This window comes from Maylandia zebra, linkage group LG6 (genome assembly GCF_041146795.1).
Source record: "Maylandia zebra isolate NMK-2024a linkage group LG6, Mzebra_GT3a, whole genome shotgun sequence".
NCBI lineage: Eukaryota > Metazoa > Chordata > Actinopteri > Cichliformes > Cichlidae > Maylandia > Maylandia zebra.
Genome location: NC_135172.1, coordinates 10,273,646 through 10,288,433, shown reverse-complemented (window position 1 = coordinate 10,288,433; position 14,788 = coordinate 10,273,646). Strand labels below are relative to the sequence as shown.

The 14,788-nt window shown below is 40.6% G+C and overlaps 1 protein-coding gene across 1 annotated transcript in view; it reads left to right on the top strand.

The window, feature by feature from the left end:
- LOC101464297 (voltage-dependent T-type calcium channel subunit alpha-1I) overlaps positions 1-14,788 on the top strand; it is a 167,166-nt gene that overhangs the window by 106,423 nt on the left and 45,955 nt on the right. The window contains exons 20-23 of the mRNA XM_014411480.3: positions 6,522-6,700; positions 10,518-10,644; positions 11,167-11,292; positions 12,061-12,150. Coding sequence (XP_014266966.3) covers positions 6,522-6,700; positions 10,518-10,644; positions 11,167-11,292; positions 12,061-12,150 — 522 coding nt within the window. The remainder of the gene's footprint in view (positions 1-6,521; positions 6,701-10,517; positions 10,645-11,166; positions 11,293-12,060; positions 12,151-14,788) is intronic.

Genomic DNA, 14,788 nt, shown 5'->3' with positions numbered 1-14,788 from the left:
TTCTTCTACTGTTGTCTTAAAAAATCAATCTTTACCTTCCTTTCCTACTTCTTTCTGCAACCTACGTATTAATCAGTTGCACATGCCCCATTAGCGATGCACATCCAGATAATGAAGTTAGTTAGAAGGCTATCACTCTTAAGCTATCCTTTAGCTGCTCCTGGCCTTCCAATCCACCAGTGCACATACGCATTATCTTTTTAATCCACTGATCTGCTGTCCAGAAGACATCATCCATTATTGAGGCCCATGTGTCTTCAGGCCTTTTCCACAATGGTAGAAATCCTGTAGTGATTTATTTATTACCAGGGATAATGAGGGCATGTGCAGCACAATGATGTGGAGATCATCTCATTGCTGTAGCAGCGCAGAGTTCACATGTGCACATTTATGCAGCTGCCCCAGATTGAGCTGCATTCGCTGTTATGTATCGTACATCTTCAAGTTTTTTTCTTTCTTTTTTTAACTTCCATTCCTTCATTCAAATCTCCGCTCTTCAGTTTCTTTATCTTCTGTGCGACATTCATTTGATTACTTTCAAATTCAGGGCCTTCCTTTGTAATTTAATTAGTTTAGCTTTATTTTTGTCTTTCCATGTGCTGCTTATTTGCACTCTCAAATGTGTTATGAGCTTGCTCATTTTCCTTTTCCAAACACTTTAAAATACTAATGAAGACAGCTGCTGTTCTGGCAGCATGTGAAATCTTCACGTTGCACATGTCGCCAGAACAGCCTGGCTGCACCTTGGAACACCATTTTTCCCAAACAGATCTTCCATCTTTTAGTGTTTTGATGATGGAGAGGTGAGTGTTGCCTCTCACGGAAAGCATATGTGTTTAACAGTGTTTACACTACAGAGCACAATGACTGAAAAATAAGAGTTATGTAGACAAGTCTGGCTTTATTTTGCATTTGGATTTTCTCTAATCCATTCAGGGTCAGATAGATAGCTAGCTAGCTAGATAGATAGATATTGTAAGGTAGACCTACAATAATACATACAGAGAAAAAAACAACAATCATATGACCCTCTATGACCAAGCACTTTGACGACACTGGCAAGGAAAAACTTCCTTTTAACAGGAAGAAACCTCCGGCAGAACCAGGCTCAGGGAGGGGCGGGGCCATCTGCTGCGACCGGTTGGGGTGAGAGAAGGAAGACGGGATAAAAGACATGCTGTGGAAGAGAGACAGAGGTTAATAACAAGTATGATTCATTGCAGAGAGGTCTGTTAACGCAGCGGTCCCCAACCTTTTTTGCACCATGGACTGGTTTATTTTCAACAATATTTTCACTAACCGGCCTTTAAGGTGTGGCAGATAAATACAACAAAATAATTACCTGTACCAAAAAAAAGAAGATTTATTCATAACACATGGGAAAAGACCCAGGGAAACCGAGTTAACGTTAAAAACGATAAAAAAATAACTCTAAAAAATGGGGAAAAACCCGCAAAAACATAAATTTCACACACGAGCCTCAACTCTCCCGGTACCAAAGACTCACGGACCGGGATCGCTGTATTAACACATAGTGAGTGAGAAAGGTGACTGAAATACTCAGTACTCAGGTTTGACTGCTAGAGTTTGTCTTTTGCCCTTTGGATTGTCATAAATCAGGGAACTAGTCTCTGAAGATCACATAACATTATTGTTCAGCTGTATTTGTTGGAAGCAGCACGGTGGCACGGTGGTTAGCACTGTTGCCGCACAGCAAGGAGGTCCTGAGTTCAATTCCACCATCAGGCCGGGGTCTTTCTGTGTGGAGGTTGCATATTCTCCCCGTGTTTGCGTGGGTTCGGGTACTCCGGCTTCCTCCCACAGTCCAAAGACATGCAACTTGTGGGGATAGGTTAATTGGATAATCCAAATTGCCACTATGTGCGAGTGAATGTGTGTTGTCCCTGCGACAGACTGGCGACCTGTCCAGGGTGTACCTATACATACAGCTATGACAGCTGGGATAGGCTCCAGCGACCCTGAAAAAGGATAAGCGGAAGCGAATGAATGGATGTATTTGTTGGATACATAAGATTTATTTTAGATGTAGTTTGTATTCCTTGATGTATGTGTAGCAGTGTTTATTCTGTCTGAGCACATAGTTTACTTTAAGAAAATGAAAGTGAGAAGAACAACATAAACACTTTTCCACTTGTCTTGGCGGATGGCCATTCATAACAGCTATGAACTCCAGCGTCACCATATTGAGCAGACCTATGTTTTCTTATCTCAGCAGACAAACCTGCCCTTTACAGACTTATTTATTCAGTTGCATTCCCATAAAGTGTAAACGCTGTTTATTGTTTTGTCGCTCTGGTTACACTGTTTGTTCCTGCCAGCGTTGGTTGGGTGACGTCTGACTGTTTTGGGGAAGGTCTTCACCTCTGTCTTCTTTCCTCTTTTGACAGTTTTTTTCTGTCTTTGCATTTCTGTTAATGCTTAGAGGGAAAAAAAAGATTTCCTGTAGTGCTGTTTGCTTTTTCTTTTTATAATTATTTGAGCAAAACGTCACATTAGACTGTCTTGTCCTTTTCTGTCTCACCCTCCCGTCATCTTTTCTCCGTTTCTCTTTCCCACCCCTCCTGTTGCTGTCTAATCTGTTGTTCCAGTCTGGTCAGTCTGATCTCTCTCAGTGGAGCTCTAATCAAGCAACCACACTAATTACAGTTTCTTTTTCTAAACACGCCCCATCACACACACGACCCGCTCTCATCTCCTCACACTCACACACTTGCGCACAGCCCATACATGAGTAGCAGCAATCAGTGTAAACACTGTTACCTGCACACGGCGAGCCTGACCTTGAACATCAGACTCTGGGGGTACATCTGTTATCTTTCGCCCTCCCAGTTCCTCTCCCTATCTCGCATACACACACACACACACAGAGGACTGTGTTTTCATTACTTCGGGAAGGATTTATGACACTGGCATCGTTTTTTTTAAAACCTTACCTTTAATATAAATTGTGCTTGCATAACTAATCCCTTCTTTAACCCTAAACCCAGTGTAAGAATCAGCTGTGATTCTGTAAACTACTATAGGACTGATTTATTTTTATGTATTCAATTTAAAGTCACTGTGTTTTTGTTTTGTTTTTCTCATTGCAACGATTCATATTTCTTACAATTTCCCCTTTTGATTGATTTTTCTTTTTTTTTCTTTTATTTCTTTTTTGCTTCTCCCAGCACATCCAGCTCTGAACTGAACAGCATCAAGCTTTAAGCTGATGCTACACATTAGCAATTTTTTTTCTTTCAGAGCCGCTTCGTAACACTTTCTTAGCAGCTCACTAACAAAGGCTGAAAGAAACTCTGTCAAAACAGGCAGACTTCTTAGCTCTAAGTAGCATTACTCAGCAAGTTTTTCTGAGCTATATCCTGACATAAGACTCTCTATATGTCTCTATCTCGAATCTAGGCACAATGAAAGCCATTTACTAAAGTGCTCTCCAGCATCTTCACAGCATTTGCTTGTCAGAACTCCTTCCATTAGGACTCTTAAGTTGTTCTTCTTTTTGGTATTAGCAGACTAATGTTAGCGCCAAACATCCTTCAGTTTGAAAGGTGGACTGAGACGTGCACAGCCAGGAAAGATTAAAGGCAATTTCAGGTTCATTTCAACTTGCTATTTTTCCCATTAATGTAGCAATTATTGTGTTCTTGTGGGTCTTTGCACTCTACACCCCCATTACTGAAAATTCAGAGAAACGAGGAGTTGCCCAAAACAGCATGTGAGCGTTCTGTATCAGGGGACCTGAGTACTATTTCCCCCAAAAATGTTTTTTTTTATAAATAAATAAAGCTTCAGAAAAACTGGAAATAAGTCATTTAACTTGTTAATGTGTGCTGGCACATGACTTCAATTTGAAGGGAGATGGCTCTGGGGAACTCCTCATTGTTTCACGTACACTTGTAGAAAGCCTAAGAGAGCGCGAGAACAGAGCAGGCAGCAGTGTCTCTGTCGAACACTCAGGGAGGAGCTGGTTTGTAGTGTGGGAAGGCTAAAGTGGGAAATAGTGTACTAAAACTATGCTCAGCTTATCATTATGGTTAAAGTATTGTGTTAAAGTATTTTGTGTTTTTACTGAGGCGCAAATCCATGACAGGCTAATACAGCTGTTAGATCCCAGTTACCCCAGTACTGAAACTCCAGACCGGCTCTGTTTAAAGGGTTTCTGATTCTGTGAGTGTCAGCACAGAAAATGTGCACTGGGGGCTTCATGACCTGGGTTTCTGTGTGTGAGCAGCTCCTGTAGGTGTAATCAGAGCTTCCTTTTTAAACAATCCATTTAAAAAACGCTGTAGCAACAATTACAGCGTTTTCAGCTAAATTTCAATTGGAATTTGAGTGTAAATAAGAAATGAATTTACTGTAAAGCTGTGAGCTGGATAACAGCTGTGAGAGGAGACAAGTATGCTTTGACAATAGACCTACTATCATTTTTATTATCGTATTTAATCTGCTTAATGGCAGGTCCACAGCACTCCAGTAGTCCCACGGGGGCCTCCGTGTTGCTGGCTGCTATTAATACTATAACAGTTGATTTGTAATTCTCAAAGCATTAACATAGACCGAGCACAGAGGACATGACCAACTTGTTGCTGTACATATCTCATCTGTGTTAATCCCCAAAATATATACTCACAGTCATGATTTACACCACGTTAGCTGAAGGACAGGCTTCCCATATTTTTATTTAGTGTGTTTCTTGTTTTGTTTCTGTCATTTGAGTTTTTGTAATGGTGAATTTTAAAGGTGCCAATTAGGGCTCTGGTTTCACTCAGTGGTTAAGCAGGCGACCACATGCCACAAGGCCAAGTCCAGCAGCCCAGGTCTTATAAAAGTGAGAAAAAGCCCTAAAAATAAACTAAAAAGAGATGAAGCTGCATGTAATGTACTGATGTGACGCTCCAGCCAAAACAGAATAGAATAATCCTTGAATTGTCCCACAAGGGGAAATTTGGGTGTAACAGCAGCAAGAAAGACACATATACAAACAAACAGGACACAAGACACAAAGACACAGAACAGAAACATACACAATTTTTACATATTGTGTATGTAAAAGTAACAAGTAATAATAACAAGTAATAAGTAATAATAATAATAACAAGTAATAATAAAAGGATTCTTGTTGGACACAGCTATGATAGGCTGGTGGTGTAAAACTGTCAAACTACCTTTTTTTTTTGTCCTGAGTGACACTAAGTTTCTTCTTCTTTTTTAAACGTATTTATTTATTTATTTTGAGGCAGAAAATGATGCCACCACAAAAATGCCAGAAATTTAAACTCCTGGTGAAGCCACTTGAGCCTGGCTTTAAAAGTGACCCATTCCTCACAGCTAATAGTGGCAAAAACAGCACCGACTGACCAGAAAAAATGTTTGTAAGCGTCGATAACTTGATGTGGTGTGGACACATAATGACAGCTGAGATAAGCAGCTGGAGTTGTTTGTCCTACAGTGATCATTGTAGTAAAATAGTAAAATAAATGCTCTGCCTGAAAGACTTTACTTGATACAGAATATAATGTAAAAGCGTTCCAGAATCTGGCTCTAGTTATATTTTCTGCGTCTCGCAAGTTTTGCTGTGAAATGACAGCAACACCGAAGTTGCTCCATCCCATGAAAGCATTTGACAGGTGTCAAATGATGTGGCTTACACCCATCTGCCACGCAACTTTTCTTTGAAAGTCAACTCTTCTCCCCCAAACTTTCCAAATGTCTTTTTGAGCCACTTCAGGGGCTTTTCACTTGCCCTTATGTCTGTCTTTCATTCCACCAGCTGGTAGTTTTCCCACAGTTTATACAAGATTCTTGATCTTCCCCACCCACCTCACTCGTTTCCTTTCTTTGTAGTTCAGGAGTTTTCCTACGACTGTGAGTTCCCATCTCGCTGTAACTAGAAGTTGATAGAACAATCAACCAGAAAAAACAACTGCATGACGTTCATACCTCGATTTCGACGAACATCTCTTCTTTATGTTTGGGCTTCTGTGTCCGGGCAGTTAGTAAAGCCGAAATGTGGAAGTGCCTGACATAAGAAGATTTGGCCAGACTGCTGAAGTAGCACATTGCACTGTCAGCAGTGCAGACTACTCTACATCTAAATGAAATTGTAAACTATTTTCCTCGAGTTTTATTCATAGACTTTTGCTCCAGTCACAGTGGTCAGCAAGATTCGGTGTCAACATGAAAGCTGATTAACGGCACAAACAAATAGGGTTTTCTTTTCATTATGGAATCTTTATTCTACTCCCACTTTGAAGTATGCTCATGATTTCTGCCTGGTCTTCTTTTAATAACTGCCTTTTATTTCTTTCCTTGTGTCCCTTCTAACCACAGTTTCGCTTACAAACCAACTGTTTTATTTTTTTAAGTCTCTTCTCCTGTCCAATATGAAATGAAATACCTGTTTGAGAAGCTAAGTAAGCAATTTGAATATCAAAGAGTGTGTGTGCCTGTGTACATCTGCTCACATCTGCATTTCCTCATCATTTCTCCCTTCATCTCCCCAGGTGGTGTCTATGGGTCTGTATTTGGGGGAAACTGCCTATCTGAGAAGCAGCTGGAACATTCTAGATGGTTTCTTGGTCTTCGTGTCTCTGATTGACATCGTAGTGTCCATGGCGGGTGGGGCTAAGATCCTCGGGGTTCTCCGTGTGCTCAGGTTGCTCAGGACACTCCGTCCTCTCAGGTTTGAAGGACTTTCAGTTATTTTTTCACATTTCCCCACTGCATGCCCCATCAGGATGGTTTCTAAAAAGGAAAAGGACAGTTTAGGAAAATATTTGCAATCTGAAGATCAATAATACTCACTTAGCTTAGTTAGCTTAGCATTAGGTAGCTTTACCTGAAACATTAAACCTGATCAACATTGTTCATAAAAAGGGACTGTATCTAGGAACGGTTGTGAGACCATTTCCAAACAATTTGGAATCATTTCCATCACCCAGTCACACAAGCACTTTTGCATCATTTTACTGCAAGAACGATTCACCAGGAGGAAGCAGTGTGAGAAACTGCAAAAAAACAAGAGCTACATCTCAGACTCAGGACTGAGAAATGCTTTAAAAAGAGTGGGACAAAATTCCTAATTAGTGATCTGAGAAACTGATAAAATAAGAGGTACAACACAAATGCTGCAGCAAGGGGGACTCAGGGCGACAGGTCCGAGGGGAGATATCATCACCCCCATCTGAGATTGGTTATCAAGTCCCAGTTGTTCCAAGGGTGGTGGAGAATGACCGAGCTAAGATCCTCTGGGACTTCCAGATACAGATGGACAAATTGGTGATGGCTAACCAGACATAGTAGTGCTGCACAACAGAAGAACATGGTCGTAGTGATAGACGTAGCGATACTGAATGACAACAACATCAGGAAGAAGGAACACAAGAAGCTGGAGAAGAACGAAGGGCCCAGAGAAGAGCTGGAGAAGATGTGGAAGGTAAAGGTAACAGTGACCCCCAAGCTGGACGAGTGGCTCCAACAGATCCCAGGAACAACATCCGAGATCTCCGTCCAGAAGAGCGCAGTCCTAGGAATGAATGAAAAAAAAAAAAAAAAAAAATATATATATATATATATATATATATATATATATATTAGGGGTGCAACGATACACAAAATTCACGGTTCGGTTCGGTTCGATACTTTGGTGTCACGGTTCGATATTTTTTCGATACAAAAAAAATGTTCATGCCTTTTTAATTTGTCATTTATTAAAATTATAAATATATATTTTAACTCAAAAGTACAGTTTTTAAATTTAACCCTAACCCTTGTGCGTGTTTTTTATTTTGACAGCAAATGCGCACCTGCGGACCACTTATGTGCAGCCCTGGTTATTTAGCTCGTCATATTGCAGCCACAGAAATTCTTTTGTCCATGAAACCATAAAGCTGCACTTTCTTTTTGCCTTATAGTCTGATTTGTCATAACTTCTCCGTTTTGTGGTAAGCTTTTCTTTGGCTGTCACTTCTTCACCCTGACCTGTCTTATTTGGCTCAGCAGAACTAAAATATATATCTGTCTGTGAAGGTTCTCAGTCATCCAGGTCATTGTAGTCAAATATAAATCCTGCTGCTTTTACACACGCACTCACATAAGCTCAGCGATTCTCTGCGTGATCAACCTCTCACATGTTTAAGCTTGCTGCGGGAGATTTCACTTGTCATGTTTGCATAGTAAGCTAACGATTAATAAGACGATGTCAGAGGAATTGGTGCACAAATTATCATCACTCACAGATCAGTGCTGTCGCTCTCTATACACAGTTCGCGCGATTGCAAAGTGAAAGCAAAAAAACAAGCGCAAATTCAAACGCGATTTGCAATATGTCACATATTGACAGTGGCTCACCGATGCCAATGACATAATTACCCAGCTACATTTCTGAAAGAATGCAAAAGCATTGACATATATTTTTCCTTCCTACAATAGCCCGACGGGCAGGGCAGAGATAGATTTTGGTAAACCGACTGAAAAAATCGCTAGCCCCGGGACGTCGGGCTAGCGATATTGCGAGCCCTGTATCTGATTGAGGAATCACTCATCTTTGTAAAAGAGAGTTTATTACAGAGAAATGTCTCTTTCCAAAATAAAAGCTATACTATCCGCCTCTTCTGGGCTATATTCTCAGCAGCATAAGGAGAATCATGTGCTAACAGCTGTCTAAATGACTCGGCTAAAGTTAGTAGCATGCTTGCTTGCTTTTTTTCTGCTTCCACTTGTCTTTGCACTAGGATGATGTCAGCATAAATGTGCAGTCATATTCGTTGTGTTCCCACTAGTGCTTTCAGGTTAATCTCGTTGAAATGACCTTAACACCACAACACGGCAAATCTCCGTTAACGAGCTACCGCCGATCGCCCCGTGCATGGGGCTAGACGGCCAACACGTTAACGAGCTAACTGCGCTAACACACTAGTTCCCACCCATGTAATTGAGCATTGCGTGGCACATCCAACATACTGTTTTACTTTAGTCCATGACTCGCTTACCTTCAGGGTCATACGTCACATGAAAACCAAAATAATTCCAAACGCCAGATCTGAATGAGAGTGGGGGAGGTCCATGTTAAAAGGTGAGCTTAACTTCTGTCTCGCTAGCTTGCCCTCCGCTCTTCCTTCTGACTATGCTGTCTGTGTTGAGCGCTCAGTGAATCTGCGTTCGACTACTCCGCCTAGGCTGCACTGTCGAGCCTAGGCGGAGTAGTCGAACGCAGATTCACTGAGCGCTCAACACAGACAGCATCGTCAGAAGGAAAGTTGATAAAATAAATTACAAATTTTGTATTGTTCGATACATATGCGTACCGAACCGATGGCATGAATATATATAGATAGATATATAGATATATATATAGATAGATATACACGTTAACGCACCTGGAGTGCAGAATGACTCAAAATCCCAGAAATGTTCCTGTAAACGAGCGCACATTGCAAAGCATGTGTGCTGAATAGGTAATTGGGGGGGGGGGGGGGGGGCTGTAGCTCAGGTGGTAGAGCAGATCAGCTACTAACAGTTAGACTAAAAAGTTTAGAAAAGTACTTGTGTGATTGGGTGAATGAATTAGTTGTATAAAGCACTTTGAGTGCTCAGATAGAGTAGAAAAGCGCTATATAAGAATTGTGATTAATTACAGAAAATTGAAAGATTTTAGTTAATTTTTTTAATCTATTGACAGCACTAATATATATGAGAGAGAGAGAGAGAGAAGATTTGGCATGAATTCAGTTCCTTCTGAACTTGCTCATATTTGCGAACCATAAAACAGTTAATGTATCAGCCGTAGCACTCTGGACAACACAGGTGCAGTCATTCTCACACAGGACAGTGGATTAATGAAACGGCCTCCCCCTATCAGCAGTAAAGTGTTCTACTGTTCTACTGAAATAAAGTGTCTCTCTCTGACTGCTCTCCACACCTCCGCGCAGATTCATATATTAGGAAGGATGATAAATAAAAGTGAAGTCAAGTGTTTTATAAATGGATCTGTAATTCTGAACATGGAAAAGTGGTGACCCCCCACCCCACCCTCCAGCTGCACAGTGCAGGAATCAACTTCAGCAGCTGATGTTTGCTAGAATGTCAGATTAATGGCAGCATCTCAGTGAAATTGTTGGATAGCTTCATGGATAACCAGATAAACAGACTAAGACGTTAATGGCTTCTCCATAATTATCCCCGGATCCTGAAAACCGAAATTATCTCCTTGGGAGAAATGATCTTGAGAAATCAGATGTTTATTCTTATTTTAATTTTCTTTTGTCAGCTGGCGAGTTAAATTAATCTGTTTTCTTGAGATAACAAAATAGATTATTGGCAGTTTTTGGGATGCCAGCATAAAGAAAAGTGACTGAAATGACCGCAGTGTTTTAGACAAAAGCTCTGCAGTCATGTTGTTCTTTTTCTTTTTACTTTCGCTTCTAAAAGATGCTGTGTGTCGTTTTTTTTCTTCCTTCTTTCTTCATCTTTCCATCCCTCCCCACCTGTTTGTCCTACAGGGTGATCAGCAGAGCTCCAGGACTGAAGCTGGTGGTCGAGACCCTAATCACGTCCCTCAAGCCCATCGGCAACATTGTCCTCATCTGCTGTGCCTTTTTCATCATCTTTGGCATCCTTGGTGTTCAGGTAAACATATTCGTGTCCAAGTCCAAGTTGCCCTCCACCTAACATCTTCTGCCTTGCTATTTTTTTTTTAAATCAGTAAGGGAATATCATCACAAAATCTAGTTTATCTTTTTAACTCTACAAGCAAGTTTGCAAGTATGGAAAATGTACAGCTGGCTCCTTTATATTTTCATATTTTCTTTTGCACCTGGTTGTCAATCCCACCCTGCTATTGCACACTTCATTTCATGTCATTCTCTCTGCATCTGCTGTTATGCATTCTTTTACCCACATCCCTCTTTGATGTTCAGTGTGAGTGAGAGTTAAAAACGTCTTTTCTCAGGAGGAAAACCACACTGTTGATATCAAGCGCTCGTGGAGTCTTCAATAAAGCTCCATGTATGCACTAGTTACAAACACTAATTGTGAAATGACTTCAAAAACCGAGTGAAAGAAGTGGCTATGCAGAGAAGGTTTTTTTTTTCACTGCTCTGTCGTGATTTATCTTCATGTGCCTCTGCCTGTGTCTGTTTTCCTTCAAAGCTTTTCAAAGGAAAGTTCTACTACTGTGTGGGTCTCGATGTGAAGAATATCACCAATAAATCTGACTGCCTGGCTGCCAACTATCGATGGGTTCACCACAAATACAACTTTGACAACCTTGGACAGGTACGAGATAGAATACAGTGTATGCTTGGCATCCTGGCAGGGCTGTTTCCCACATATTACCCTAGAAGTACACACAAACTACACCGCACACAGAGACACTGTACTATGCTGTCGATCCTTTAAATGGTCTTAAAGCTGGAGAAAAAGCGACAGTTTGATTCATGAATGCGAAAAAAGAAATGTAAAGTGCCTTTTGCCCACAATAGAAGAGATGGTTTTCAGTTAGCTACAACATCCCATCGTACAACAAAAAGAGGTGGAGAATAACAGAGGAAGGACTCACACGGCTGACAATGCTAATTAATGTTTTTAATATTGTACCACTGATGTCTATTACATAATAGCAGTTCATGTTTGTTGCTCTGAGCACTAGGCGATTAAAGTACTTTGCTTCATGTCTGTGGTTTGATCTACTAACATCTTTTCTTTGTCTTTTTTTTTTTTTTTTAATAAATGCCAGCTGTTAGATTTAGCCCATTATACTATTAGCGTTTTGTTTGGATGGGTCTAAATCAGGGGTCTCCAACTCCAGTCCTCGAGAGCTACGGTCCTGCAGCTTTGAGATGCATCCCCAGTCCAACACAGTGAATCAAATGATTGAATCATGAATGCGATGAAGTTTGGCAAAGGCCTGGTAACAAGCCATTCATTTGATTCAGGTGCATTGGATCAAGGATACATCTAAAAGCTGCAGGACAGTAGCTCTCGAGGACTGGAGTTGGAGACCCCTGCTTTGTTTATTCATGCTGTTGCTTGTGTCCCTTTCAGGCTCTTATGTCCCTGTTTGTGCTGGCATCAAAAGATGGCTGGGTCAACATCATGTACCATGGACTAGATGCAGTGGGAATTGACCAGCAGGTAATAAATAATATTACCGTAAATACCTATGCTCATGCTTGTGGTTATAGTAAAAAGAAAGTCTACACTCTTCTCACACCTAATGATGATCAGTTAGATGTGTTTGATTTGCAGCATCTTGCTGCTACTTATCATCTTAATTCCTGTGGAAGCAGAAAAGCTGTGCTTGTTTCAGCATTTTGAAATACTTTTATTTCACTTGTATTGACATACATATGGTATAATATATCAGGTTTTGCAGTTCACCTGACATTGTATTTACCTAATGCGAATGATCACATTCATTGTTTTATATCCAGATACTTAAAAGCTTTTTCTGTCTATCTATCTGTCTGTCAGTCATTCAGTCAGTCAGTCAGGTTCACTGTTCAGTGGTAGTAAACTAAGCAGAGTGGCCCACATGCCTGCCTAAATCTCCATCTACATACTCAAACCTCTTTGAGGGAATCCCACATTTCTTTAACAGATGGGATATAAAATTCCTCCTTCTGGTCTTCTGAATATTCAACCCAGTTGGATGTTCCCAGATCTCCTCCACAGGGACGTGTCTTAGTGTCGTCTGTTCATATCATTGCAATACTACAAATGTTTCCTGTAGGAGCAGCACCTTCTACATCACCTTCTCCTTCTGGATTTTATCATTGGAATCACATTTAACCCTTTCACACATAGTGGTCACTACAGTGGACAGCTGTTCAAAGGCTGCTTTCTTGTATTTGTGTCAGTGTTGATGGTATACCTGCACATAAACCACTACATTGGACACTGATGTGTCACTCCATACCAAATTCATAAGTCAAAACGTATGATGTCCACCTAAGTCGACATGTAACAAACTCTTTAAGAAGTACATGTTTAAAAAAATGAAGTTCAAAAATCTTTTTTCATGCTTAAAGATGACTAAAAATACTAACCAGATTGAGGTTGTCATGCATGAAACGGTTAAATGTGACGGCCCAGTCCTCTGAGATCCCTTTGTTAGTATATTTTATTTGAAGAGCTTTACTCCAATGTCCCTATTATGCTGTTTTTAAGTGCACTGCCTGTGTCTTTGCTATAATGCAAATACCCTTTTTTTTTATTTAATTAACCCACACTCCCTCCAATGAATGTTATGTGAGCTGAATGTTGTTCATAACTAGTTTCACATAAGACTTTAAAATTATGATTGAAGGTGAGAGTTGAGCTATAATTGGAATGTGAAATTAGGAGCTTTGCTTGAATGCTCTATCAGAGATACTATAGTTATCTAATGGAAGCTAAAACGTTCTAATAAACAATCACACCTGAGGCCAGTCACGATCTTAAAAATGTATCTTTGCTTCCTAAATTGGAGAACACGCTGCTTACTGTCTCCTTAACCCCACAAATAATATACACAGACGACAACACCATCCAATAACGTGATGCAAATTAGTCTTCTATAGTGGCTACAAAGTGAACACGTTCCTTGTAGAATTGGTTTATTTGAAAATCTATTAGAGAATCTATTAAAAAGAGTGGGCATTATTCTGGATGATTCAGTTTCCTCGCCTCAGGGAGAACCCTCACTGCAGTCCAACATGGCTCTGAATGACTAATCCCATTTACACTCCACCCAGTGCTTTCAGCTCTCAGCGCTCCCCCAAATTGAAAATCTGACTCTCATCTCCAGCTTTATTGTCACTGAACTTCAGAGTTTTTTTCTTTATTTTTTGTTTTGTTTTCTAATGACTCTCTCCCAAAAACTACCTCCACATCCAATCAACCCACGTTGTCTCCATTCTCTGCCTATTCCTCTGTTTACTGTCATCCTTTGAGATTGCTGACAGTCCCCAGATTTTCAAACTGTACTGAATATGGACACAGAGTGTCAGATGTATTCTTTTCTCTCAAAAAAGAGATTTCAATCTGGTTTTCGCTCATGTCACAGTACCGAAACTGCTCTACTTAAAGTCACTAACGATCTTCTAATCGGAGCTGACTCTGGTCTTCTCACCATTCTCGTCCTTTTAGATCTGAGCTCAGCCTTTGACACCATTTCTCACTCTGTCCTTCTAAGCAGACTTTCCTCTCTCGGCATCTCTGACACACCCCTCGTCTGTTTTCAATCATATCTCCTCGACCGCTCCCAGTTTATTCAACTAAGATCATTCCGCTCTCGTCTATTCCCCGTCACCTCTGGTGTACCCCAAGGCTCAGTTTTAGGCCCTCTTCTCTTTATAATATACATCCTCCCTCTAGATACCATCTTCCGCAAATTTGATCTTCAGTTTCACTGTTTTGCTGATGACACCCAGTTATATCTCTCTTGCAAACCTGATTCCTCCCTCCCACCTTCTTCCCTTACAGAATGTCTATCCGAGTTAAAATCCTGGTTTACCTCTAATTTTCTAAAGCTCAATGAGGATAAAACTGAGATCCTCCTTATTGGCACCAAATCCAACCTTTTGAAGGCAAACCATTTCTCACTCACCATCGATAACTCCACAGTTTTCCCTTCTCCTCAGGTTAAGAGCCTTGGTGTCATCCTAGACAGTTCACTTTCCTATAAATCTCACATCAATAATCTCACCCGTTCTGCCTACTTCCATCTACGTAACATTAACAGATTGGTTCCTTCTCTTTCCACCCAGTCTACGTCCATTCTTGTACATAG